This window comes from Emys orbicularis, chromosome 21, assembly GCF_028017835.1.
Source record: "Emys orbicularis isolate rEmyOrb1 chromosome 21, rEmyOrb1.hap1, whole genome shotgun sequence".
NCBI classification, from domain to species: domain Eukaryota; kingdom Metazoa; phylum Chordata; order Testudines; family Emydidae; genus Emys; species Emys orbicularis.
This window is the reverse complement of record NC_088703.1, coordinates 9,238,071-9,262,525: the sequence shown is the minus strand read 5'-3', so window position 1 is coordinate 9,262,525 and position 24,455 is coordinate 9,238,071. Positions and strand designations below refer to the sequence as shown.

Genomic DNA, 24,455 nt, shown 5'->3' with positions numbered 1-24,455 from the left:
TCCCCAGATCCTCCTTCTTCCCTTTTTTAAAGATGGGCACTACATTAGCCTTTTTCCAGTCATCCGGGACCTCCCTGGATCCCCATGAGTTTTCAAAGATAATGGCCAATGGCTCTGCAATCACATCTGCCAACTCCTTTAGCACCCTCGGATGCAGCGCATTCAGCCCCATGGACTTGTGCTCATCCAGCTTCTCTAAATAGTCCTGAACCACTTCTTTCTCCACAGAGGGCTGGTCACCTTCTCCCCATACTGTGCTGCCCAGTGCAGCAGTCTGGGAGCTGACCTTGTTCGTGAAGACAGAGGCAAAGAAAGCATTCAGTACATTAGCTTTTTCCACATCCTCTGTCACTAGGTTGCCTCCCTCATTCAGTAAGGGGCCCACACTTTCCTTGACTTTCTTCTTGTTGCTAACATACCTGAAGAAACCCTTCTGGTTACTCCTAACATCCCTTGTTAGCTGTAACTCCAAGTGTGATTTGGCCTTCCCGACTGCACTCCTGCATGCCTGAGCAATATTTTCATACTCCTCCTAGGTCATTTGTCCAAGCTTCCACTTCTTGTAAGTTTCTTTTTGGGTTTAAGATCAGCAAGGATTTCACTGTTAAGCCAAGCTGGTCACCTGTCATATTTACTATTCTTACTACACATCGGGATGGTTTGTTCCTGCAACCTCAATAAGGATTCTTTAAAATACAGCCAGCTCTCCTGGACTCCTTTCCCCCTCACGTTATTCTCCCAGGGGATCCTGCCCATCAGTTCCCTGAGGGAGTCAAAGTCTGCTTTTCTGAAGTTCAGGGTCTGTATTCTGCTGCTCTCCTTTCTTCCTTGTGTCAGGATCCTGCAGTCAACCATCTCATGGTTACTGCCTCCCAGGTTCCCATCCACTTTTGCTTCCCCTACTAATTCTTCCGGGTTTGTAAGCATCAGGTCAAGAAGAGCTCTACCCCTAGTTGGTTCCTCCAGCACTTGCACCAGGAAATTGGAAGCAGTTTTGCGGAAAAGGACCTGGGAATTACAGTGGACGAGAATCTGGATATGAGTCAGAAGTGTACCCTTGTTGCCAAGAAGGCTAATAGCATATTGGGCTGTATTAGTAGGGGCATTGCCAGCAGATCGAGGGAAGTGATTATTCCCCTCTATTCGGCACTGGTGAGGCCACATCTGGAGTATTGTGTCCAGTTTGGGCCCACCCACCCCCTACAGAAAGGATGTGGACAAATTGGAGAGAGTCCAGTGGAGGGCAACGAAAATGTTTAGGGGGCTGGAGAACATGACTCACAGGAGAGGCTGAGGGAACTGGGCTTGATTCGTCTGCAGAAGAAAAGAGTGAGGGGGGATTTGATAGCAGCCTTCAACTACCTGAAGGAGGGTTCCAAAGAGGATGGAGCTAGGCTGTTCTCAGTGGTGGCAGATGACAGAACAAGGAGCAATGGTCCCAAGTTGCAGTGTGGGAGGTCTAGGTTGGATATTAGGAAACACCATTTCACTAGGAGGTGGTGGAATCTCCATCGTTAGAGATTTTTAAGGCCTGGCTTGATAAAGCCCTGGCTGGGATGATTTAGCTGGTGTTGGTCCTGCTTTGAGCAGAGGGTTGGACTAAATAACCTCCTGAGGTTTCTTCCATCCCTAATCTTTTATGATTCTATGATTCTGCTTCCCCCGGTCTCTCTACTGTGACTTCTGCAGGCCGCTCTCCTGAGGCTCCACCCAGCTCTCAGTGACTGTCAGCTCTTAGTGGGGAAACCTCAGTGCTGAAGCAGGCTGGGCAGAAACACTCTCTCACAGCAGGTGATTTCAGCTCTAGTGATCACTGAAACCAAAAAGACGCCTAATGGAGCCTTAATTAACTCTATCTTTGAAGAGTGGTGAGGGGCAGATTAAACTATGCCTAGACCCCTTACACAGAGCCCACACCCCTCAGCAGGAACACCCATCTCCACCCCCTCTCACTCTTGATAGGGGTCTGGTATCTGAGCCCCCTGGTTAGTGAGTTCAGTTGTGGGTGACCCCCTCAGTCAGGGCAGGCTGAGCACATTTCTGCTGCCCTTTACTCAGACAATCAGGACAACAACATTTCACTCCCCCTGCTTTCAATTTAAGAATTTTATTAAGATGATGTTAAAATAAAATAAAAACTGTACAGTTTAAGCGTAGAAGTTTCTGGTTATCAGGGAATAACATACAGATTATCAAGGGGTGCGAAGTTCAGTTTAGGATCGGATGGCGTAAGGAATACATAATCTGCGATATCCTCAATTGGGGGTAAAAGATTAACGGGTCAAAGTACAGACATCGAGATATGAGGGTATGTTGTTCATATAATGGCTATGTTCAGGTGTGGAGTATAATGAGTGGATACGACGATGAGGATGTATTTACCCTCATTTGGTGAGATTTAATGTTCAGTGAGTTTATGGTTCCAGTTCATATGATCCCATGGAAAAAGTCTCTCAGTCCCTTTCTCATAGTTGATGCATGAAGTTGCTCCAGCTCACGCCTCCTGGTACTGTCGGTGGCCGGTGATGTGTTCAATTGATTTCAAACCCAGCATCAGCCAACACAGCTATTTGCTGGATACCTAGGCAGAGTGGGTGTGTTCATGTAAATACAGTCTGGTCCTGAAGCCTTTTCCCCTCCCCAGCTCATCACTAGCTGTCAGAGGAGAGCTCATTCCCACCTTGCTTACCTTTAGCTTGTTCAGCCATCTGACTATGCATCCTCAAGGTCCAGTCTTCTAACGGGGCTCCGCTCCACCACGTGTGATTGTCTGTATTGCTGCCCCACAGGCACACTGAGAAGATCAGGCTAAGCCACGTTTCTGCATTGCAGCAATTCCTCTGGCCAGTCCAGTCAGGGGCCCATTAAGCCTAACCCAGGATCTGCGTCCCAGGTTGTAAATAGGCAGATACAAGTTAAGGCTTCTGATATTCATCAGCTTGCCATTTGCTCTATCCCAGAGTTGGTTCCACTCTGTGAGGACACAGCTGTCAGCCCAGCTCTGCCATCATTCATCTGAGACTGGTACTGGGTTGGCAGCACTAGACACAAGTGCAGCAATGGCTGCCACAAAACGATGTTGCCAAGTCAGATGTGGCAAGTCAGCAGGAACCACAGGGGCAGGTGTTTGCTTCAGGAGAGGGCCGATCTGCTTGTAGGGAGTGTGCATTGCCTCTGCCCTGGTCGGAACCATTGTCAGCCTGGTGCGCAGCAGGTTCCTGCCAGGCGTCCCTGCGCTCCAGGCAGTTCTAAGGGGGATGGACTCTGGGTGAGGTTTTCAGGGAGCGATGGAGCCAGCACATGTAAATTCGATGCTGATGTCAGGCTAAGGCAACCACTAATGACACCGGTGACTGTGTTCATCTCCCAATCACCAAGATGCTTATGCCAGTGTCTGCCCCACAGCACTGCACAGTATCGCACTGGAGCGAATACCAGCGCCAGGAGTGAGGGTGTAAATCTGCTCCCCAGAAGGTTCCTGCCAGCAGTGCGGGGGGTGATCTTTTTAAGTGCTCTAGTGGTAGCCATAGGACAGACTGTAGTCCAGTCTGCCTAATTAGGTGAGAGCTGGCTGGGAGGGGAGTGGACAAACATCAACATTGCCCAAGTGATTAGCCTGGTCAGTGGTGGGGAGCCCTTGACAGGCAGTGGCTGTGTGCAGAGACCGGTCAGATCCATGGGCGGGAGGTGCTACGTTCCCCAGCGACACGAGAGATCAGATGCACGGGAACCTCCCTGAGTGTTTATTCCCTTGAGTGTTTGCAGACTCTGGCATCTCAAAACTGGCTCGGCTCTGATTGGTGAATGGTTCGAGTCGCTGCACTGGGAGAGTCGAGGTGTTTCACAACCAGCAGTGGGGAACCGTGTGTGATGACAACTGGGACTTACGGGATGCCGGAGTCATGTGCAGGCAGCTGGACTGTGGAATGGCGTTATCAGCCCCAGGAGGGGCTCAATTTGGGCAAGGATCAGACCATATTTGGCTGGATGACGTCAACTGAACAGGGACAGAAGTTGCCCTCTCCGATTGCAGGGCTCAGCCTTGGGGAGACAAAAACTGTAACCACGGCGAAGAAGCTGGTGTTGTGTGCTCAGGTAACTTGCATCCGTCACGTCACTGTGGGTGCTGTAGGGATCGGGCTGCGAAGCTTTCAGCACAGACCCAGCTCTCCTGTCTGAGTCTGCGCTGACCCCAGTGCCCCAGCATGGTGCTAAGGGCCTGTACTGCAGGGAGCCGGTTCAGGGTCACAGTAAGTGTCGCTCTTCCCGTAGTGTCAGAGCTGAACCCATTTCCCCCACACAGTTCTACAGGCCTGTGCTGCAGGGAGTGGAGGGGGCTCAGTAGGGGGCGCTCTCACCTTGCAGTCAGTGCTGAGCCCAGTGCCCCAGCACACCACTTAGGGTCTGTGCTGCAGGGAGCAGTACGAGTTCCACAGTGAGAGACCCTCCCCATTGCTGATCACTCTGATCCCCTGGCCCACTACAGCACAATGGGGCGCTGGGTAACCGTAGATCCCATTTGTGGGATTTTTGTGCCTGGTCTCTCAGCTGCCCTGTCCCACTCCAGAGGTGGCTGCATGTCAGTGGTGGTGAGTAACAGACAGTTGCAGAGGCTGTTCAGACCTCTCAGTGGGAGCCGCTACATTCCCCAGGGTTAGTAGTGATCAGATGCACAGGAACGTCCCTGAGCGTTTTTTCCCTTGGGGCATTTGCAGACTCAGCCATTCCAGAGCAGACTCCGCTCCGACTGGTGAACTGTCCAAGTCGCTGCGCTGGGAGGGTCGAGGTGCTTCACATCCAGCTGTGAGGAACTGTGTGTGACGACAGCTGGGATTTAACTGATACTAGAATGGTGTGCAGGCAGCTGGGCTGTGGGACTGCGTTATCAGCCCCTGGAAGAGCTCAGTTTGGGCAAGGATATGGCCCTATCTGGCTGGACAACGTTCACTGCACAGGGACAGAAGCTGCCCTCTCCGAATGCAGGGCTCGGCCTTGTGGAGACAATCACTGTCACCACGGAGAAGATGCCGGTGCTGTGTGCTCAGGTAACTCTCATCCATAGGGGTTGCTCACCCCTGGCAGTCACTACTGACCCGAATGACCCAGTGCAGCGGTGTGCAGAGTTCTGCAGGGACTGGAGGGGGCGCTCTCCCCTTGCAGTCAGTGCTATCCCAGTGCCCCAGCACAGCACTTAGGGCCTGTGCTGCAGGGAGCAGTACGAGTTCCTCAGTGAGAGACCCTCCCTGTCTCTGATCGCTCTGATACCCCTGCCCCATTACAGCACAATGGGGCGCTGGGTAACCATAGATCCCATGTGTGGGATTTGGGGTCAAATGGAGCCTGCAGCCACTCAGGGGCAGTAGAAACTTGGGATCCTTTTATGAAGTGTCGGGCTCCTCCCCCCATCACTCGGGGTGATTTCCATCTCAGTTAATTACTCCTCAACACGTAACATCCCCTAGAGCTGTGACTGGAGACATGGTTCTTCCTCACTCCTTCTCCTACAGAGCCCATGAATTTCTGTGCCTGCTCTCTCAGCTGCCCTGTTCCATCCCAGAGGTGGCTGCATGTTAGTGGTGGGGAGTGAGTGCTTGATAGGCAGGCGTTGTGTTTAGAGGCTGTTCAGACCTGTCATTGGGAGGCGCTAAGTTTCCCAGCATCACTAGTGATCAGAGGCACAGGAATCTCTCTGAGTCATTATACCCTTGGGGTGTTTGCAGGCTCAGTCCATAGGCGCGAACTCCATGGGTGCTCTGGGGCTGGAGCACCCACGGAAAAAAATTGGTGGGTGCTCAGCACCCACCGGCAGCTCCCCATGACCCCACCCCCCTGCTCCAGCTCACCTCTGCCTCCTCCGTGAGCGCGCTGCCGCGTTCTGCTTCTCCCCCCTCCCTCCCAGTGCTTGTGCCACGAAACAGCTGATTCTCAGGGCAGGGAGGGAGGGGGAAGGAGAGGGAATGTGGTGTACTGGGGGAAGAGGCAGGGCCGGGGCGGGGATTTGGGGAAGGAATCCAATAGGGGCAGGGAGGGGGCGAAGTTAGGGCGGGGAGTTTGGGGATGGGATTGGAATGGGTGCGGGGCCAGGGGTGGGGATGGGATGGAGTTGGGGCGGGGCAAGAGGTGGGGGGGCGCGGGCACCCACCGGCGCTAGAGAAAGTTGGCACCTATGGCTCAGTCAGTCTAGGCTTTGCTCCACTTCGACTGGTGAACAGCCCGAGTCGCTGCGCTGGGAGAGTCAAGGTGCTTCACAATCAGCAGTGGGGAACCGTGTGTGATGACAGCTGGCAGTTACCTGTCACCTGATGCTGCCGTCATGTGCAGGCAGCTGGGCTGTGGGACGGCGTAATCAGCCCTATGCAGGGCTCGATTTGGTCGAGGGTCTGATCTAGATGATTCCCTAAGAAAGTAGGATCGAGGGGTCCCAGCACATCCCAGTGCTGCCCCCTTTTCTCGAGAATCTTCCACCCCAGTGTGAACGCCGGGATTCAGTATTCCCAAAGATTTGACTCTGTGGCCCCTATCAAAGTCCCTCTTCTCCTGAGTTTTCTATTCATCTTCCTTCTCCTGAACTCTCTGGAACTCAGGCCAGCAAAAGTCTCATTGAGATCATTTTGGGGTCGTTCTGATAGTTGGCTGACCCTCAGCCCTACCACGAGCCTGTCTCTGATATGTTCTTCACTCACCTACCCATAGCCACAGTGTTCGATTAGGTTCTACGGGGCTCTTATCAATCATTCGCTGGCTCCCCCTTCTCTGGCTGGCATAAGTGAAATCGCACCTGCTCGGACACCACAGTGCAGCGTGGCACGAAATGCTCATCCAGTTCTTCTTTCACTGTCTTGAACGGTTTCATCTGAGCAGCTGTGAGGCTTCTGGGAGGGACAACAACTCTGCTGCAGGCCCATTGAACAGTGCACGGCATTCCCTTGTTTCTCCTCTGATTGCTCAGAAAGACTTACACCTGAGGGAACTTCTGTAATCTGCCTATCCAGAGTAGCCACCCCTCAGGGTGCTGTCAATCCCATTCTGTGGGGGTGGAGTTTGGAAAGGTTGGGTCACATGGAACCCCGTTTCTGCTGTTTTACCAGACTATAGACCCCGCCCCTTTTTCTGTGTTGCCTTTGTGTAGCCTAAGGTGATGTGGCCCAGTAAGGAAGCATTTGTTGACAGATGTTCCTGTGGGTCTCCTCTAGGGTTACCAACAGTCCTGTATTACAAGGGATGTTCCTTATTTAAACAGAAAATTTCCTGTCCCGTACTGAGTGAGCACGGAACACCTTTTATCCCGTATTTCAACAGCAGGGGCCAGTACTCACAAGTGCATCTTTCCAGTCCCCTCCCGACCCTTCAGTGCTTCTCAGGGAAAGCAGATGGGGCTGCGCTCAGGGGCTAGGGTCCAGAGGGGAGTAGAAAGATGTGCCTGTGAATACTGGCCCCCTGCTGGACAGGGCCCCCTGCTGACTCCAGCCCTTGAGCACGGCCCCGGCGCAGGCTCCGTCTGGCAGGGCAAGTGGATGGGGCGTTGTGCCCTGGAGCTGCGCTGAAGGGCCAGAGTCAGAAAGGGGCTCTGTCTGGCAGGGGGGTCAGTACTCCCGGGGTGTAGCCGCCCTGCTAGCAGTCTCTGCCGACGTCCTCTGTAGAATGCACAGCCCTGCAGCAGACAAAGACCAGCAACTCGGCTCCTGGTGCCGACGCAGAACCTGAACAGGAGGCGAAGCAGCTGCTGACCCAGCACCTGAGCCCCTGGGTTCTCTGCAGCATCCAGAGCTGGAGAGAGAGAAGCCCTAGGAAGTGGGGAGTGGGGGAAAAGGGACTTGCCCCCAGGGGTTCAAGTCATGACTGGGGACATCTGAGGTCTGGCCTGTATTTTTAAATACAATGTTGGGAACCCTTATCTTAGCTTCGCATCCCTTACTCACTTGCCTCAGCATAACCGTACTAAAGTGCACTGGCCATAGATTATATACACTGATACTTTAGGTTCCCTTATCAACTGTCTGCATCTCCTTACTGCTAATTTATAGCCATCGCTTTCAGCTTCCCTCATTTTCTGTTTGTTAGATATTGTGTTAATTATTCATCATTATTATTATTATTTGTTGCTGCATTACTTCCCTTCTTAACCAGGATATTTTTTTAACCAACGGATCCGTCTTCTGTGATTGTGGAGTTGTCGGGTTATTGGGCATCCTAAACATTTCCCAATTATTGTTCACAGTTTGGGTTTAAACCTTTCCTCTCAATCAATTTTGCTCATAATTGTTTTCAGCTTTCGGAAACTGGCCCACTGGCCCTCCCTGTCCCAGCTTCACCAGAACGGGCCGCTAGAAGGAGCCAGCCCTTTTCATCTGGCCTGCTGGGCCCTGACCTCTGTCTGCTCCCCATGCTTCTAGGTGCCGAGGGACCAGCTCTTGCTGATTCTGCCTGCAGCTGATTGTGGGAGACTGCTCAAGGCAACCCCTGGCGGTCTGAACTCATTCCTCTTCCCTTCCAGCAGGGCAGCCTGTTAGGCAGGGTGTGCTGAAGTGGTGGGGCATCCAGCAGAGGGCAGCAAACATCTGGTACACCCCATCACCACTGTCAGGGCAGTTCTGTGTTTGCAGAGAGCTAGTGTAATCAGGTCCAAATCATAGAATCATAGAATATAAGGGTTGGAAGGGACCTCAGGAGGTCATCTAGTCCAACCCCCTGCTCAAAGCAGGACCAATTCCCAACTAAATCATCCCAGCCAGGGCTTTGTCAAGCCTGACCTTAAAAACCTCTAAGGAAGGAGATTCCACCACCTCCCTAGCTAACCCATTCCAGTGCTTCACCACCCTCCTAGTGAAAAAGTTTTTCCTAATATCCAATCTAATCCTCCCCCACTGCAACTTGAGACCATTACTCCTTGTTCTGTCATCTGGTACTACTGAGACACTTGCACTTGCACCTCTGCACCTTCCCATTTGTAATTCTGTGATAAATTCTCCTTTATCTGTCAGTTGCCTGTAGGCCTAGCCTGAGTCAGGGGCAATACTTGTCGTGTTAGAAAATTATCACTGATCATTCTTAGAAACTCCAGGGATGTTTTTCTCGTGGCAGCACCAGTCTCCCATAGACTGATCCCCCAGATCAACTCAGATTGTCTTTCTACACATTGCAGCAGATGTTCAAAGTGCTGTTCACCCTGGTCTTTGATTTGCGGGGTGTTGCAGACCCCTCTTACCATGTCTTAATAGGAACAGTTTTCCCTACACTTTACATGTCCAGCTCTGTTGAGTACCCACTAACTGTAAAGCAAGTCAGGGTGTCTTTGATGCAGAGTGTAATCCCCACTGCCGTGTGCCCACTCTGCTCTTCCTAAATGAGGAGAGTTGCCCATTTGTTGCATTAGCCATAGTGGGGCCTTGATGGGTTTCTTTAAGAGGAGAAATTGATTACACAAGTCAAGTATTTCTTTGGTGCAATCTGGTTTATTTACAAAGTCCTGTTTCCCTGAACACAGTACAAAACAAAAAGCAGCCGGCATTTTCCTTTCTCTCAATTTCCAGAGTCTGCCTCTCCAGCCAGTCCTGTATCTCAAGGCGCTACGTTCCCTGTGTCACTAGAGATCAGATACACAGGAACCTCCCTGAGTGTTTATTCCCTTGGTTGTTTGCAGGCTCAGGCATCTCAGAAGTGGCTCCGCTCCAACTGGTGAACGGCCCAAGTCGCTGCGCTGGGAGAGTCGAGGTGCTTCATAACCAGCAGTGGGGAACCGTGTGTGATGGCAGCTGGGACTTGTCCGAGGCTGAAGTCGTGTGAAGGCAGCTGGGCTGTGGGACGGCGTTATCAGCACCACGTGGGGCTCACTTTGGACAAGGATCTGACCGTGTGTGGCTGGATGAGGTTCAGTGCACAGGGGCAGAAGCTGCCCTCACCAAATGCAAGGCTAAGCCTTGGGGAGAGCATGGCTGTAACCCCGGAGAAGTTGCCAGTGTTGTGTGCTCAGGTAACAAACAGGGCGGTAGGAGCCTGTGCTGCTAGAAGTGGGGTGGGGCTCTGTAGAGGATGCTAAACCCTGGGAGTCAGCCCAGGTGTGTGGATGTGTGTGTGTGTTTCGGGGTTTGTGTGTGATTGTTTCTGTACCTGTTTGTGGCAGTGTGTGTGTGTGTATGTGTGTGTGTGTGTGTGTGTGAAGGGGTGTGCACGGGACAGTCCATTAATATTTGCATACATGTGTGGCACTTAGGGTTGCCAACCCTCCCAGACTGCCCGGGAGTCTCCCGGAATCGGCCTCCATCTCCCAGAGGCTACTGACACCAATCCGGGAGATTTTAGGTGCTAAAAGTCCAGCGGCACAGCAGGGCTAAGGCAGGCAGCCTACCTGCCCTGGCTCCACATGGCTCCCGGAAGCAACCAGCAAATCCCTCTGGCTCCTAGGCGAAGGGGCGGCCAGGCGGTCTCTGCGCACTACCCCGTCCTGAGCACTGACTCCGCAGCTCCCATTGGCCGCAGCTCCCATCCCCTTCCTGCACTCCAACCACCTGCCCCAGCCCTAAGCCCCCTCCCGCACCCAAACTCCCTCCCGAAGCCTGCACCCTGCACCCCCTCCTGCACCCCAACCGCCTGCCCCACCCAGATGAAAGTGAGGGTGGGGGAGAGCGAGCGACAGAGGGAGGGAAGATGGAGTGAGCGGGGGCGGGGCCTTGGAGAAGGGGGCAGGGCAAGAGTGTTTGGGTTTGTGCGATTAGACAGTTGGCAACCCTAATGGCACTATGTGTGCACATGATAGTGTGTGTGTGCATAAGGACGTATGGGGGTTGTGCATGGGACTCTGTATGTGTCTGCTTGTGTAGCAGCATGTGTATGGGGGTGCAGTATGTATGTGTGTTTGTGTGCATTTGAGGCAATGTGTGTTTGTGTGCACAGGGCCAGATAGTGGTTGTGCATTGGACTCTGTGGGTGTGTGTCTCCTTGGGTAGCAGCATATGTATGGGGAGTGCAGTGTGTGTGAGTGTGTGAGTGCGCGCACACATGCACACACAGTGGGATGAAATAGAAATGGCTCCTCTCTGCTCTGTGCAGACACACACACCCCATCCGCGTGCGGTGCTGTGTATCCGGGCACCTGGCGGCTGGGAACAGCCTCTCATGCCCTGTGCTTTGTGTTTCAGATCAGGGCCAGCTGAGGCTGCGGCTGACGAGTGGCCCAAGCCCCTGCTCCGGGCGAGTGGAGGTGCTGATTAACGACACCTGGGGTGCCGTGTGTGACGCCGGCTGGGGCCTGCCGGAGGCGGGAGTGGTGTGCAAGCAGCTGGGCTGCAGCGCGGTGCTGTCAGCCCCGGGAGTTGCTCAGTTCGGCCACGGGGCCGGCGACGTCTGGCTGGAGGGTGTGAGCTGCTCGGGCCAGGAGTCTCTCATCAGCGAGTGCCAGCTGAGGCGGCTGGGTCCCGGGCTGTGTGGCCGTGGCTCCGAGGCCAGCGTGGTGTGTGCTGGGCAGGCGGGTGAGTGCCCAGCACCGTAGCCATGCCCATGTTTCTGCAGACACGGGTCAGCGGGAATGACACCCTGACCATGCCAGGGGGTGGACGGTCTCCAGTGGGGCAGCGCCAGGGCTCCTGCCCACCACACTGAGGTTACTGGCTGTCCCAGCGGTTCCCACAGCCCTGGTCAGCATGGGGCACCACTCCTGGGTCTCTGAGCAGCCTCCTCAGCCATGGGGCTCCCTCTCCTGCCAGGCCTGGCTCCGGCACTGGAGGCTGCTATCCCTGCAGGCAAACCCAGGGCACAGTTCTGGGGGGCAGAGAGCCTGTGGGGCCTGTGGGAGGAGTCTGGGGGTAGGGCCTGGGAAGGAGTCTGAGGGGCAGGGCCTGTGGGAGAAGCTGGGGAGGGGCCTCTGGGGGCTAGTGCCCCCAACCCTCTCTCTAACACATCCCCCTCCCCCGGACTCCTTGGGCTGGGAATGGTCCCTGGGGGCAGCTCAGCCCTGAGCCCCCTCCCACACCCCAACTCCCTCCCAGAGCCCACATCCCCTCCCGCACCAACCCCCTGCCTCAGTCTGGTGAAAGTGAGTGAGGGTGGGGGAGAGCGAGCAAGGGAGGGAGGGGGGATGGAGTGAGAAGGGGCGTGGCCTTGGGGAAGGGGAAGGGGCAAGGGTGTTTGGGTTTGTGTGATTAGACAGTTGGCAATCCTACCCCTTAGCCACCCCCAGCACAGGGCCCTGCACTGCCCCACACTCCACCCTCCTCCTCAGGGCCAGCCAAGGTTCTGAGGGCAAGAAACTCAATCCCGGCTGGGGCTGTGGGATGGGGCAGGGAGGTGGCCTCAGGATGGGGGCTATGGAGGTGGGGACAGTCAGACCCATAGAGACTGTGAGAGAGGGGATGGAGTCAGCCTTGGCAGGGGGCTCTGGGAGGGGAGAGAGTCAGTCTCAGGGGCTGTGGGGCAGAGGCGGGGGTCAGCCCCATGGTTGTGGCAGGTCCGTGGGGGGGGGGGGCATAGCTCACTGCCCGGCTCTCTCCCCAGGCTCCGGGCTGCTCTGGTCTGTGCTCCTTGGCCTGGGTGCTGTCGTGGTGCTGATCTGCGGGGTCCTGCTCTGCTGGAGGATGCGGCGGGACAGAGCCGCTGGGAACCCCCTGGGTAAGAGGCCTGGACCCTGAGCACAGCGCTGCAAAGAAGCGGGGCTGGGATGAGGGTTGCCCTCCTGACCCAGGAGTCCAGCCTCAGCTGGAGCCCAGTGCCCCTGAGCGGCAGCCCAGTGCCCTGTCCACGCCCTGGGCTGCCTCCCTGCCTGGGGACCTGCTGCTCTCACAGCTGCTGGGGACCCTGCTCTGGCTGCCACACACAGGCCCAGTGTCCCGGCCTGTGGGTGCCCCATCCCTACAACCCTGCCCTGGCAGTGGGGTAGGGTTGCCAGGCATCCAGTTTTTGACTGGAATGCCCGTTCAAAAAATGACCATGGTGGCTCCGGTCAGTGGCGCAGCGTGGGCCCGGGGCTATGACAGGCTCCGCGCGCTGCCTCCACCCCGAGTCCTGGCTCCACAGCTCCCATTCACTGGGAACTGCAACCAATGCGAGCTGTGAGGCGGTGCCTGCAGATGCGAAGGCAGCGCGCAGAGCCTCCCTGGCCGCTCATGCACCTAGGGGCCGCAGGGACATGGTGGCCGCTTCCTGCGAGCCGTGGTAAGTGACGCTGGGACACCCTCCCAGGCCCCCACCCCCTGCTCCAACCTGGAGTCTCCTCCCACACCCAAACTCCCTCCTGGAGCCTGTACCCCCCCCAACATCCCAACCCCCTGCCCCAGCCCCCTCCTGCATCCCAAACTCCTCATCCCCAGCCCCACCTCAGAGCCCACAGCCCCAGGAGGAGCCCACATCTCCTCCTGCACCCCAGCCTCCTGCTCCAGACAGGTGAAAGTGTGTGAGGGTGGGGAAGAGCGAGCAATGGAGGGAGAGGGTATGGAGCAAGTGGGGGCAGGGCCTTGGAGAAGGGGAGGGGGAGGGGTATTCGGCTTTCTGTGATTCAAAAGTTGTAAACCGTACGGTGGGGTCCCATTCACTAGGTTCCCTGGCACCTGGGTGAGGTGGGGCTGGGGACAAAGGTCATTGGCCTGGGTGCTTCACCCTGTCCTCTTGCTTGCAGGCCATGTGCACATGGAGGATCTGGGGGCTTCAGGGACCCCAGCCCGGCCCCAGGGAGTTACAAATCCAGAACCCTCCGAGAAGCCTGACAGCGAGATGACCCGGCTGGTGATAGAAGACATGGTGCCAGGGGCGGCCCTAGACTAGCTGCCAGCAAGTGGTGCCCTAGGCGAGCCATGCAATCGTCACCCCCACCCCCAAACGCCAAGGGCAGATCTAGGCTGAGGTTTTTGGTAAACTGGGATACATTTTGCCCCTTTTTTCCTTTTAATGTTTTTTAAGCATTTCTTTTTTAAACAGAGGCTTAATTATTTGGTTTGTCCGACTGTCCAACCAATGTTTCTGAGATCAGATAAAATAGAGACACATGTAAGCAGAATCAGAATGAGCTGTACCCTGACATCTGGTGGTGAGCTGTGGGAAAGGACTTAGGGGCTGATCTCATATGCCTAGGCACACCCACCCCGCCTAGCATGATGGACTGCTTGCCCAAATGGTCACTTTGGCTGCTATGGGATCCCCAGTCTCTTTGTTATTGGGGCAGGAGTAATAAAGTGTTGTTATCCTGGTTATGTGAACCAAGGACAGTAGAACTGTACTTGGCATTTTATGATGGAGGGACTCGCCCTCAACTGAGTAGCACTTGCTAGGCAAGGGACATGGGTTCCAAAGCCCAGTGAATGCAGAGAAGTGAGGGAAAGGCAGTTGTATCTGGTGGTGGAAGTGTCAAACACTCCTTTTGTGTTCTCTTTTCTCTTCCCTTCTCTCTCCCCTTCCTACTGTTTAATAACAGATCTCATTTTGATTCTATTAGTAGTCTTGTTACACACTGCAGAGTTGAAGTTGCTGATTCCTGGGTCTAAGTATTAGATCTACTTTGGGCCAGTGGTTCTGAGTGTGCTAGCACTAAGGCTCCCCTACTAGGAGCTGAAATTGCTAAGAGCTGTGTTAAGTGTGGGGGCTGAAGACATATTAGTGAGTGGCCAGAGGGATGGCTGGCAGAGAGGTGTAGCAATTGGGCATGTAAGGTGCCCCCATACCTCTCCCCACTTCCACCCAGGCATGGATCAGAGCAGCCCAGACCCTAGGCAGAGAGCCAGGCAGATGAACTTCTGAACTCTGGGGCTGCACTGACCAAGTACAGAAACTGTGGGTGGGGTGACTGTTGGGTTGCTGGACTTAGGACCCTGAGGGGAAAAGGACACTGTCAAACTTACTTGGGGGGGAGGGGGTTGCTCATGGTTTGTGTTATGAATCCTGTTTGTGGTGTTCCCCAGCATAATGCCGCATTGTTTCCCCCCTTTATTAAAAGGCTTTTGCTACACTCAGACTCTGTGATTGTGAGAGGGGAAGTATTGCCTCTTAGAGGCGACCAGGGGGGTGGTATGTAATTGTCCCAGATCACTGGGCGGGGTTCGAGCCAGTGTTGCATTGTGTTATTGAAACGGAACCCCTAGATACTGAACCTGGCCCTTGTTGCTGCCAACTCTGACAGGCAAAAGGGTTACACACAAAATTTTCAGAATAGATTTGTACACAACAGCTAGATGATATTTCAGTCCAATTTCAAATAAAAATGCATTAAAAATGTTAATTATAATTTTTATTATTACAAATCCAAAATCATCCATTACGCTATACTGCTTTAACTGCCATTACTGCCACATCCAATATAGAAAGAAATAAGAAAACTCGTCAATGAACTTTAACCTGTATTTACAAAACACTCCGAATAAAAAACACTCTGTGCTCTTAAAACATGACTTTTCTTGCTTTAAGTTTTGAAAATTCAGTCACTAGTTCTTTTAGATCCAGTTTTCCAGCTATTTCATGTTCTACTGACATTGTGGCAAGTCCAACAAGTCTCTCTTGAACCATTGTTGAACGCAGATACGTTTTTATCAATTTTAACTTGGAGAAGCTAAGTTCCCCACTAGCTACGGAAACTGGCAAAGTTAAAAGAATGCCTAGAGCTATAAAAATGTTTGGAAAACTGTCTGTGAGTTTATTTTTACAAACAAACTTCAGTACTTCTTCAGGAGTGGAATGTTTCTTAAGTCGTCTTGAAAAAGCCTGAAGCTCACTACACAAATCTGTAGCATCAATGTCTTTTGAATTTTCATGAGTCAATGCTGACTCCAGTTTTATACAAAACTCTCTTATCTGTTTTGCTGTTTTCTTTTGCAAGGTGTGGATATCATATTGAAAGCCAAATACTGACTCTAGCTGCTGCATCTGTTGAAATCTTTCATCAACCGAGTGAATAGCAGTATCAAGGATTGCAAAGTAGAAATTCACGTTGAACCTTTGTTTTGGGTTCTGAATGGGTGTGCCTCATCCTTCATATGAAAACTGGTGTTTCTTCTTCAAGTGATGGTTCATATCCATTCCAAGCAGGTGTGTACGCACCATGTGCATGCAAGCCAGAAGATTTTCCCCTAGCAGCGTCCGTAGGGTCGGCCTGGGCGCCCCCTGGAGTGGCGCCTTCATGGCACCCAATATAGGGCCCCCCGACCCTCCACCCCCTCAGTTCCTTCTTACCACTGGTGATGGCTAGCTGAAACTTTGCTTGCTCTTGCAGCAAGTGCCTTAGCACTGTCTGATAGATCTTAGTTGTATATAGTTCTCAGTTTGTTAATAGTTGTTTCCCTATAGTTATAGTTAGTTGGTTGTTAGGATGTTTTTTCCCCCTCCTGGGGTATGCCAGGGTCTCCAGGGTTTTAGCTCTGCAAGGCCTGTGGCAAGTTTATGCCCAAGAGTGATCCTCACTCTTCCTGCTTGCGGTGCCTTGGTGAGAGTCACCAAAAGGAGAAGTGCCGCATCTGCAAGGGTTTCCGCCCCAGAACCCTTAAAGCCCAAGAGCAGAGACTAAAACTCCTGCTGGAGACAGCGTTGAGACCACAATCCGACCCGGGACCCAATGACCCGGCACAGAGCATGTCCTCTTCGGTGCGCAGCGCTCCGGCACCAACGGTGCATGAAATGGGCCCGGCTAAAGACTCTAAAGTCCACTGGCACCACCACAGCTTGGGCCATAGGACGTCGGCCTCAGTACGGCACCGCTCTCCATCCCTGGTGCCAGTAAAAAAAGAAGAGGCCAGTAAGGGGCTGATCACCCCTCTCGAAACTTAAAGGGTCGGCGGCGTCCACAAGTGGGTCGGGACAAACTGACTTCTCCTTGCTTCCGCCCAGGGTTTCCTCGACTCCTGCCCCGGCTGGGGTCCCAGTCGAGTCCTAACGCTCCTCGGTCCTTGGACCACGAGGGGGACATACAACCACCATCGACGCCGGAGGCGTTCAAGACGGCCATGGACCTGATGCGCCTCCCGGTGCCGTCCTCCCCACAAAGGAGGGACACATCGCCTTATGCAGGGTGGAGGGGTAAATAGTCTAGGAGCTCAGCCCTCAGGTACGTCAGGGCACCAAGCAGTCTAGGGATTCAGCCCTCAAGCAAGGCAGAGCAATAAAGGGTCTAGCATCTGAGCTCTGGTGGTTGGTAGACTAACACAGGCCTCCTGGCATAAGGTAGGGAGGCTGCCCCAAGGGGAGGGGTGGCAGGGTGTAGGAGGACCCGGGCCCACCTGACTCCATCTGGTCCAAACCCAGGGCCCTAACAGTGGCAGAGTGTTCCACCTTTGGATCAGGGCAATCCAGCCGCAACACGCTGACCTGGATTCAGGCAGCAATGCAGCCGAACATGAGTCAGCTGTCCCTGGACTACTTCCTACCCTCCTTTCAGGGTGTACCTGGATCTCAGAGTCATCGAATGTCTCCCCAGGGTATACCGCTGTAGGTAGTCCCAGCAGTTCCTCGGTGTCTGGAGTGGTGGGGCGCTCTGGAAGCTCAGGCAAACCCTCGGGGCAGCCGAGGTCTTCCTCAGCATCCCACTCCTGCAGTGGGGGAGAAGCACCTGTCTCCCTCTGCAGCTCCAGCCCAACTGAGCTGCAGGGCCCGCCTTTTATACTTCCTGTTCCTGTCCCTCCCCTCTGTTTCCGTCAGGATGGCCGTGGACTTCCTGTTTCCACACACCAGGGGATGCATAGCTACGCCCCCTTGCTACAACGACCTATTGGCACATTTCCAGGAATCTTGTAAACTTTACTGGCATAGGACTATTCTTAGGGTAAGATTCCTTAAGCCTGATGCCTAGTGTGACTAAACTGAAATCTTACAGGCCTCAGCCTATAGACCTCGTATTACTGCCATGCTTTACTTACACACCGAATACACACTCATCACTCCTAAATATCTGTTAATCTTATCATCATATTTCAACCTACACCTTCAACTTCAATCTATTTATCCCCCGGTGATTGCATCTGAAATAACACATGATTTGACCATAACAATAGATAATACAATGATAAATGAATGACAAAATGAACATATTGCAGGCTGAAGGGATGCACCTGAATCAGCAGGGGGCGCTCTGCCCTCTTTCTCCTTTCAAATCTCAATACAGAGGCATAGCGTAGAGGGTTCTGTGATGCAGATAGTGCAGTGATGGTTCAGTAATGGCGCTCTCCCCTCGGAGTCAGTCGTGATCCCACGGTGACAGCAAGTGATTAGGAGAGTGCAGGGCCTGGCCTGGTCTGAACATGGAGCTGTCACCTCCAAATCTTTGAAGTCCACACACCACAGTGACACTGATATCCTGTATTGCCAGGCGGGATATCCACGCCCGTGTAATCTTTATCCATATCACATCCTATGTGGAGCTAACTTCATCAGTAGGTGTAGCTATATTCCGCAGTATCACTAGTGATCTGATGCACAGGAATCTCCCTGAGTGTTTCTTTCCTGGGGTCAAGTATCAGAGGGGTAGCTGTGTTAGTCTGAATCTGTAAAAAGCAACAGAGGGTCCTGTGGCACCTTTAAGACTAACAGAAGTATTGGGAGCATAAGCTTTCGTGGGTAAGAACCTCACTTCTTCAGATGCAAGTAATGGAAATTTCCAGAGGCAGGTATAAATCAGTATGGAGATAACGAGGTTAGTTCAATCAGGGAGGGTGAGGTGCTCTGCTAGCAGTTGAGGTGTGAACACCAAGGGAGGAGAAACTGCTTCTGTAGTTGGATAGCCATTCACAGTCTTTGTTTAATCCTGATCTGATGGTGTCAAATTTGCAAATGAACTGGAGCTCAGCAGTGTCTCTTTGGAGTCTGGTCCTGAAGTTTTTTTGCTGTAAGATGGCTACCTTTACATCTGCTATTGTGTGGCCAGGGAGGTTGAAGTGTTCTCCTACAGGTTTTTGTATATTGCCATTCCTGATATCTGACTTGTGTCCATTTATCCTCTTGCGTAGTGACTGTCCAGTTTGGCCAATGTACATAGCAGAGGGGCATTGCTGGCACATGATGGCATATATAAACTTCACCAGCAACCACACACCGCACCATAACAACTCTAACTCAGGAACCAACCCATGCAACAAACCTCGATGCCAACTCTGGCCACATATCTACACCAGCAACACCATCACAGGACCTAACCAGATCAGCTACAACATCACCGGCTCATTCACCTGCATGTCCACCAATGTTATATATGCCATCATGTGCCAGCAATGCCCCTCTGCTATGTACATTGGCCAAACTGGACAGTCACTACGCAAGAGGATAAATGGACACAAGTCAGATATCAGGAATGGCAATATACAAAAACCTGTAGGAGAACACTTCAACCTCCCTGGCCACACAATAGCAGATGTAAAGGTAGCCATCTTACAGCAAAAAAACTTCAGGACCAGACTCCAAAGAGACACTGCTGAGCTCCAGTTCATTTGCAAATTTGACACCATCAGATCAGGATTAAACAAAGACTGTGAATGGCTATCCAACTACAGAAGCAGTTTCTCCTCCCTTGGTGTTCACACCTCAACTGCTAGCAGAGCACCTCACCCTCCCTGATTGAACTAACCTCGTTATCTCCATACTGATTTATACCTGCCTCTGGAAATTTCCATTACTTGCATCTGAAGAAGTGAGGTTCTTACCCATGAAAGCTTATGCTCCCAATACCTCTGTTAGTCTTAAAGGTGCCACAGGACCCTCTGTTGCTCTTTCCTGGGGGTTTTTGTAGATTCAGCCCTTCCAGACACTGATCCGACAGGTGAACGGTTCGAGTCGCTGCACTGGGAGAGTCGAGGTGCTTCACAACCAGCAGTGGGGAACCACGTGTGATGACAGCTGGGACTTACAGAATGCCGGAGTCGTGGGCAGGCAGCTGGGCTGTAGGACAGCGTTATCAGCCCTGGGTGAGGCTCACTTTGGGCAAGGATCTGGCCCTATCTGACTGGACAACGTTAACTGCACTGGGACAGAAATTGTCCTCTCCAATTGTAGGGCTTGGCCTTGGGGAGACCATAAGTGTAGCCACAGAGAAGATGCCGGTGTTGCGTGCTCAGGTAACCCTTTTTAGATCACATCTCAAAAAAGATATATTTGAAGTGGAAAAGGTACAGAAAAGGGCAACAAAAATGATTAGATGTATGGAACTGCTTGCATATGAGGAGAGAATAAAAACACTGAGACTGTTTATCTTAGGTGAATGACGGCTCGGGGGGATATGATAGAGGTCAATAAAACCCTGAATGATGTGAAGAAAGTGAATAAGGAAGAGTAATTTATCCCTTCACATAACACAAGAACCAGGGGTCACCCAATGGAATTAATAGGCAGCACATTTAAAACAAACCTAAGGAAGTATTTCTTCACATGATGCACAGTTAACCGGTGGAACTCGTTGCCAGGGGATACTCCTTGTTTACACCTTCTTATAATAGAAGGTAGATGGCAGTTGCCATCACTGCCAGGTGTGGGAGAATGCCCAGAATGGGGATGGCTCCCAGCTCCAAATACTCAGTGTGTGGGGAGGCATAACTGGAGTGGGGGTTGCAGGGAAACCGGAGCCTGTGTCAATGGGGCAGTGAAGCCTGGGGAGCCCTATGAGGCAGTAGCTTTGCTAGCAGCCTGCACCCCTCAGTGACCTGCCTCAGGGTTTCCAGACAGATTTCCCTGGTTCTGCGACCCTCCACCACACACTGTGAGCTCTGAGCAGCTGGGGTCACACGCCTGGCCCAGACCAGGAGGAAAGATGCTTCCTGAGGGGCTGAGCCAGCCACACCAGCCTGGCTGATGTCACAGGAAGGGAAGAGAGAGAGTGGAGCGGCTCCCCCAGGGTGGAGTTTGGGACAGCCTGATTCAGCCCTCGGTGCAGCTGCCCCCGCCTGACCCCTGGGTTATATGCAGGAGCCAGATGGTTTGCAGGGACCAAGGGTCAGTGTGGATCTCCCCTTCTCTGCCTCATGGTAAGCACACGATCTCCCATTTCTGTCCCAGCCGACGCTGTGGGTCCCTCTGTCCCATGCCCCAGACCTGCCCCCTCACTACAGTAACCAGCCCCAGCTGTTCAGTCCTACCACAGAGGAGCCCCCTCCCCCAGCTGTAACCATCCTCACCCCCTGGCCCGAACCCCTCAGCTCTGCTGAAGACTATTGCAGATGGGAGCTCGGCGCTCTGGGGAGAGGGGGCACTGTTCACCGTCTCCAGGGGGCGCCCCACAGCTCTATCCAAAGGCAGGGCAGGTTCTCACGAGGCCCCAGCCCGTGCACCCAGCACTGTGCCAGTGTCCCTGTTACACACTGAGCCCTGGTTTCCATGGAGCTGCCCATGAGCCTGTCCCTGAGCTGGGACAGTTTGTGCAGACTCAGGGGATGAGGGTGAGGGGTTCACATGGCTCCCCCCAGCCTCAGGGCACCTGACCATTTACCAGCCTCCTGGCTCCCCGCCATTGTGCTGCCCATGCCCCAGCCTGCTCCCATCCCTGGACTCCCTCAGTAGCTCTGTGTCGCCTGCACTGGTCTCCCCCTTCCCCACTCACCCTGCTCCCAGCGGGGGAATAAATGTGTGAAACACCCACCCCAGGACGGGCCCAGGCCCATATCTCCCTGCTTCCAGGGGGAGAGTCACCACTGGGGGCTCCTCTTTGGCCCTCTCCACACCAGGCCAGTAGCCACAGTTGGAAGCTCGCCAGCTAAGACGTTAACTAGCCCGGCTGCAAACCCTCGTACAGGCCAAGCGGAGCCCTTTAAACGTGTGTGAGCTGGGCGTGGCCAGGCCCGGGGGCAGCATACGTGGTGCAGGGTGAGTTGTCAGAGCTCTGCCTGCACCAGGCTTTGGAACGGGCTCAGTGGGGTGTCAGAGCGAACACCTCTGAACAGTCGCACGCCCTGGCAGCCGCACGCCTCGGCTACACAGACGGGCACCAGCTCCATTCAGATTGGGGGTAAAGCTCATATTAGGCCTTGTCCCCATGGGAACGTTCTCAGTTCTAGTCACCTTTGTCAGCTGTTCCATATGCAGGGGCAAGTCCATATCAGCAGTGAGGACCTTGGAAGCTGAACCCAGCACGCGCCTCCATCAGCTCTCGGTTCAGTTTCGGGACAGGAAGACCAATGAATTACGAAACGTGTTTACCAATGAAAGCTGCTAGGCAGATGGCGATCACGTAGGCAACAAACACTTCCCTGTTCCACTGAGATCGCCAAGGAGGGGCATAGACCAAACATCCACCCCGAGCGCCTTCAGGAGCTAGCCAAAGACTGAGACGGGTGACGCTCGATCTGCAAGGAGGCTGCATCCTTTTGGGATTTGCAGAGATGACAACATGGGAACGTGGCTTGGGCATAAGCTCAGGTGAGAATGGACCTGCTCTAGGTACACGGGGTGAGGTCAGTGCAGTGATGCCCCTTCCCTGGGCAGACAAGGGCTGTGTATACACCACAACCGCAGCGTCTACACCACAACCGCAGCAGTGGCACAGCTTAGTGCTGTGGCTACGGCGCTGTGGTTTTGTGATGCAGACGCTACAGCAATGGAAGGGGCTTTGCCGTAGTTAATCCATCCCTCCAAGCAGCGGTAGCCAGGCCAATGGAAGAATTCTTCGTTCCACTTTCTGGTGTCTACACCAGGACATAGATCGGCTTAATCACGTCTCCAGGGGTCTGAATTTTTCACCCCCCTGAGCGATGTAGCTGGGTCGACCTAAGATTTAGGTGTAGATCAGGCCAAGCCTCAGCCTTGTTCAACTGGAGTAAGGGGGTCCACACAGCCCTCAGCGTCGCTTTAACTGCATGGGCTGATCCTTGAACCTGCAGTCAAACCCGTGCACCTCTCTTGTGTCCATCAGGCCTCCGTGGATTGGTTGTGTTGTTCCCTGTGAACCAGCTCCAGGAACAGCCCCTCCGCCCCATGTCACCCAGAACCAGCTGTTCCAAGAGGGGTTTGTTTGCTCAGCATGTTTCAGGAACACGTATTTCACAATCCAATGATATAAATAAAGCCACAGCGCAGGGCACAAGGGTCACTTCTCCTCTCTGGGCTCAGTTGCACACACCAAGTGGGTCACTGCAGGCGGGCGCAGAGGGAGGGGTCTCTGCAGTGAGAGGCCTGTCACACCCCCTGTCCCCTTGGGTCCCTGCCCCCTTAGATGCTTGCCCCATCTCCCCAGCCTCCCAGACTGTGACCATCACACCGAGCTCAGCCTGCCTCTCTCACAAGGATGATCGCCTGTCCTAACGCCTGGCCACGCTGCCCCACAAGGACTGTGCTTTGAACATGGGACTTCCCGGGTGTCTCCTGCTCCCAGATGGGCACCCCCTTGGCAGGAGCTCGACTGCCTGCGCTGGAGCTGGGAACACAAGGATCCCCATCCTCCTGGCCTGGTTTTGGGGTGAGTGGCCTTTTCCCTTTGCTCTGGCTTTGAATAGCTCTGGGAGCACCATGTGATTCTGCAGCCCCACCTATCAGACATGGCGTAGCTGTGTCCTGGGAGCCAGAACTACTGGGGTCTATTCCTGCCTTGGGAAGTGGAATGGGGTCTAGTGGATAGAGCAGAGGGGCTGGGAGCCAGGACTCCTGGGGTCTATTGCTGCCATGGGAAGGGGCGTGGGGTCTAGTGGTTAGAGCAGGGGGGTGATACCAGGATCTATGTAACTGCACGTACGATTTTACAATACAATTAGTTGAACTTATGTTAAGTGTTAAAAGAGTAAAAAGAAAGTGGCATATCTCTGAATCCTGGAGCTTTTTCCCAGCAGCCCTGGGCTGGTCTCTTTAGGAACACAGAGCGCGTCATATAATCCTAGTCACATACTTATCAAGCGCCATCTTCTCGTGAGTTAGCACATTCTCCCCTCACCCATTAGGAGGTTGTTCCTGAACCTTCTTCTCATTTCCAGACTAACATGACTCCTGGCCAGTTTATCCCCACTTGTTCTTCTGCCAACAATTTCCTTTGGCTTTAGTTGGAGTTGATTCTGCTTTGAGGAGGGGGTTGGACTAGATGACCCCCTGAGGTCTCTTCCAACCCTGATATTCTATGATTCGATGAGTAGCTCTTCTCACTCCCTGTGGTTCCTACGATGGATTCATACAGAGCAACCAGATCCCTGCTCAGCCTGTGCTGAGACAGCTAAACCAGCCAAGCCCCTCTTGTCTGACCAGCCTCCATGCCCCGAACGTCCTAGCAGCCCTTCTCTGCACCTGGTCCCATCTGAATCCATCTGTCTTGCACGCGGGTGACCAGAACTGCACACAGGATTCCAGATGATTGCCACAAATCACCTAACTCCTGTCCTGCTCTCACTGTGTTTGTTCAGTGTTTGACGCTTCATTTCTTAAGTATTATTTATTATGCAAACACAAGAATTCATGTTACGACAGCACTGTAGGCCGAGCTCAAGGCCCTGTGCTGCTGGGCTCTGCACTGGCAGGGCGACAGGCAGTCTCTGCCCCCAAGAGCTCAGTCTAAATGGAGAGGATACAGAGGGGGATAGGGACACAGAGAGGGGATG

General features: G+C 53.5%; 1 protein-coding gene across 1 annotated transcript in view; it reads left to right on the top strand.

Moving 5' to 3' along the window:
- The window catches only part of LOC135892886 (uncharacterized), a gene marked incomplete at its 5' end in the record, with an annotated part of 126,392 nt that overhangs the window by 69,490 nt on the left and 32,447 nt on the right, over positions 1 to 24,455 (top strand). The window contains 6 exon segments of the mRNA XM_065420654.1: positions 3,766 to 4,095; positions 4,716 to 5,045; positions 9,641 to 9,970; positions 11,136 to 11,457; positions 17,409 to 17,427; positions 19,697 to 20,006. Of these exon segments, the coding sequence (XP_065276726.1) occupies positions 3,766 to 4,095; positions 4,716 to 5,045; positions 9,641 to 9,970; positions 11,136 to 11,457; positions 17,409 to 17,427; positions 19,697 to 20,006 (1,641 nt within the window).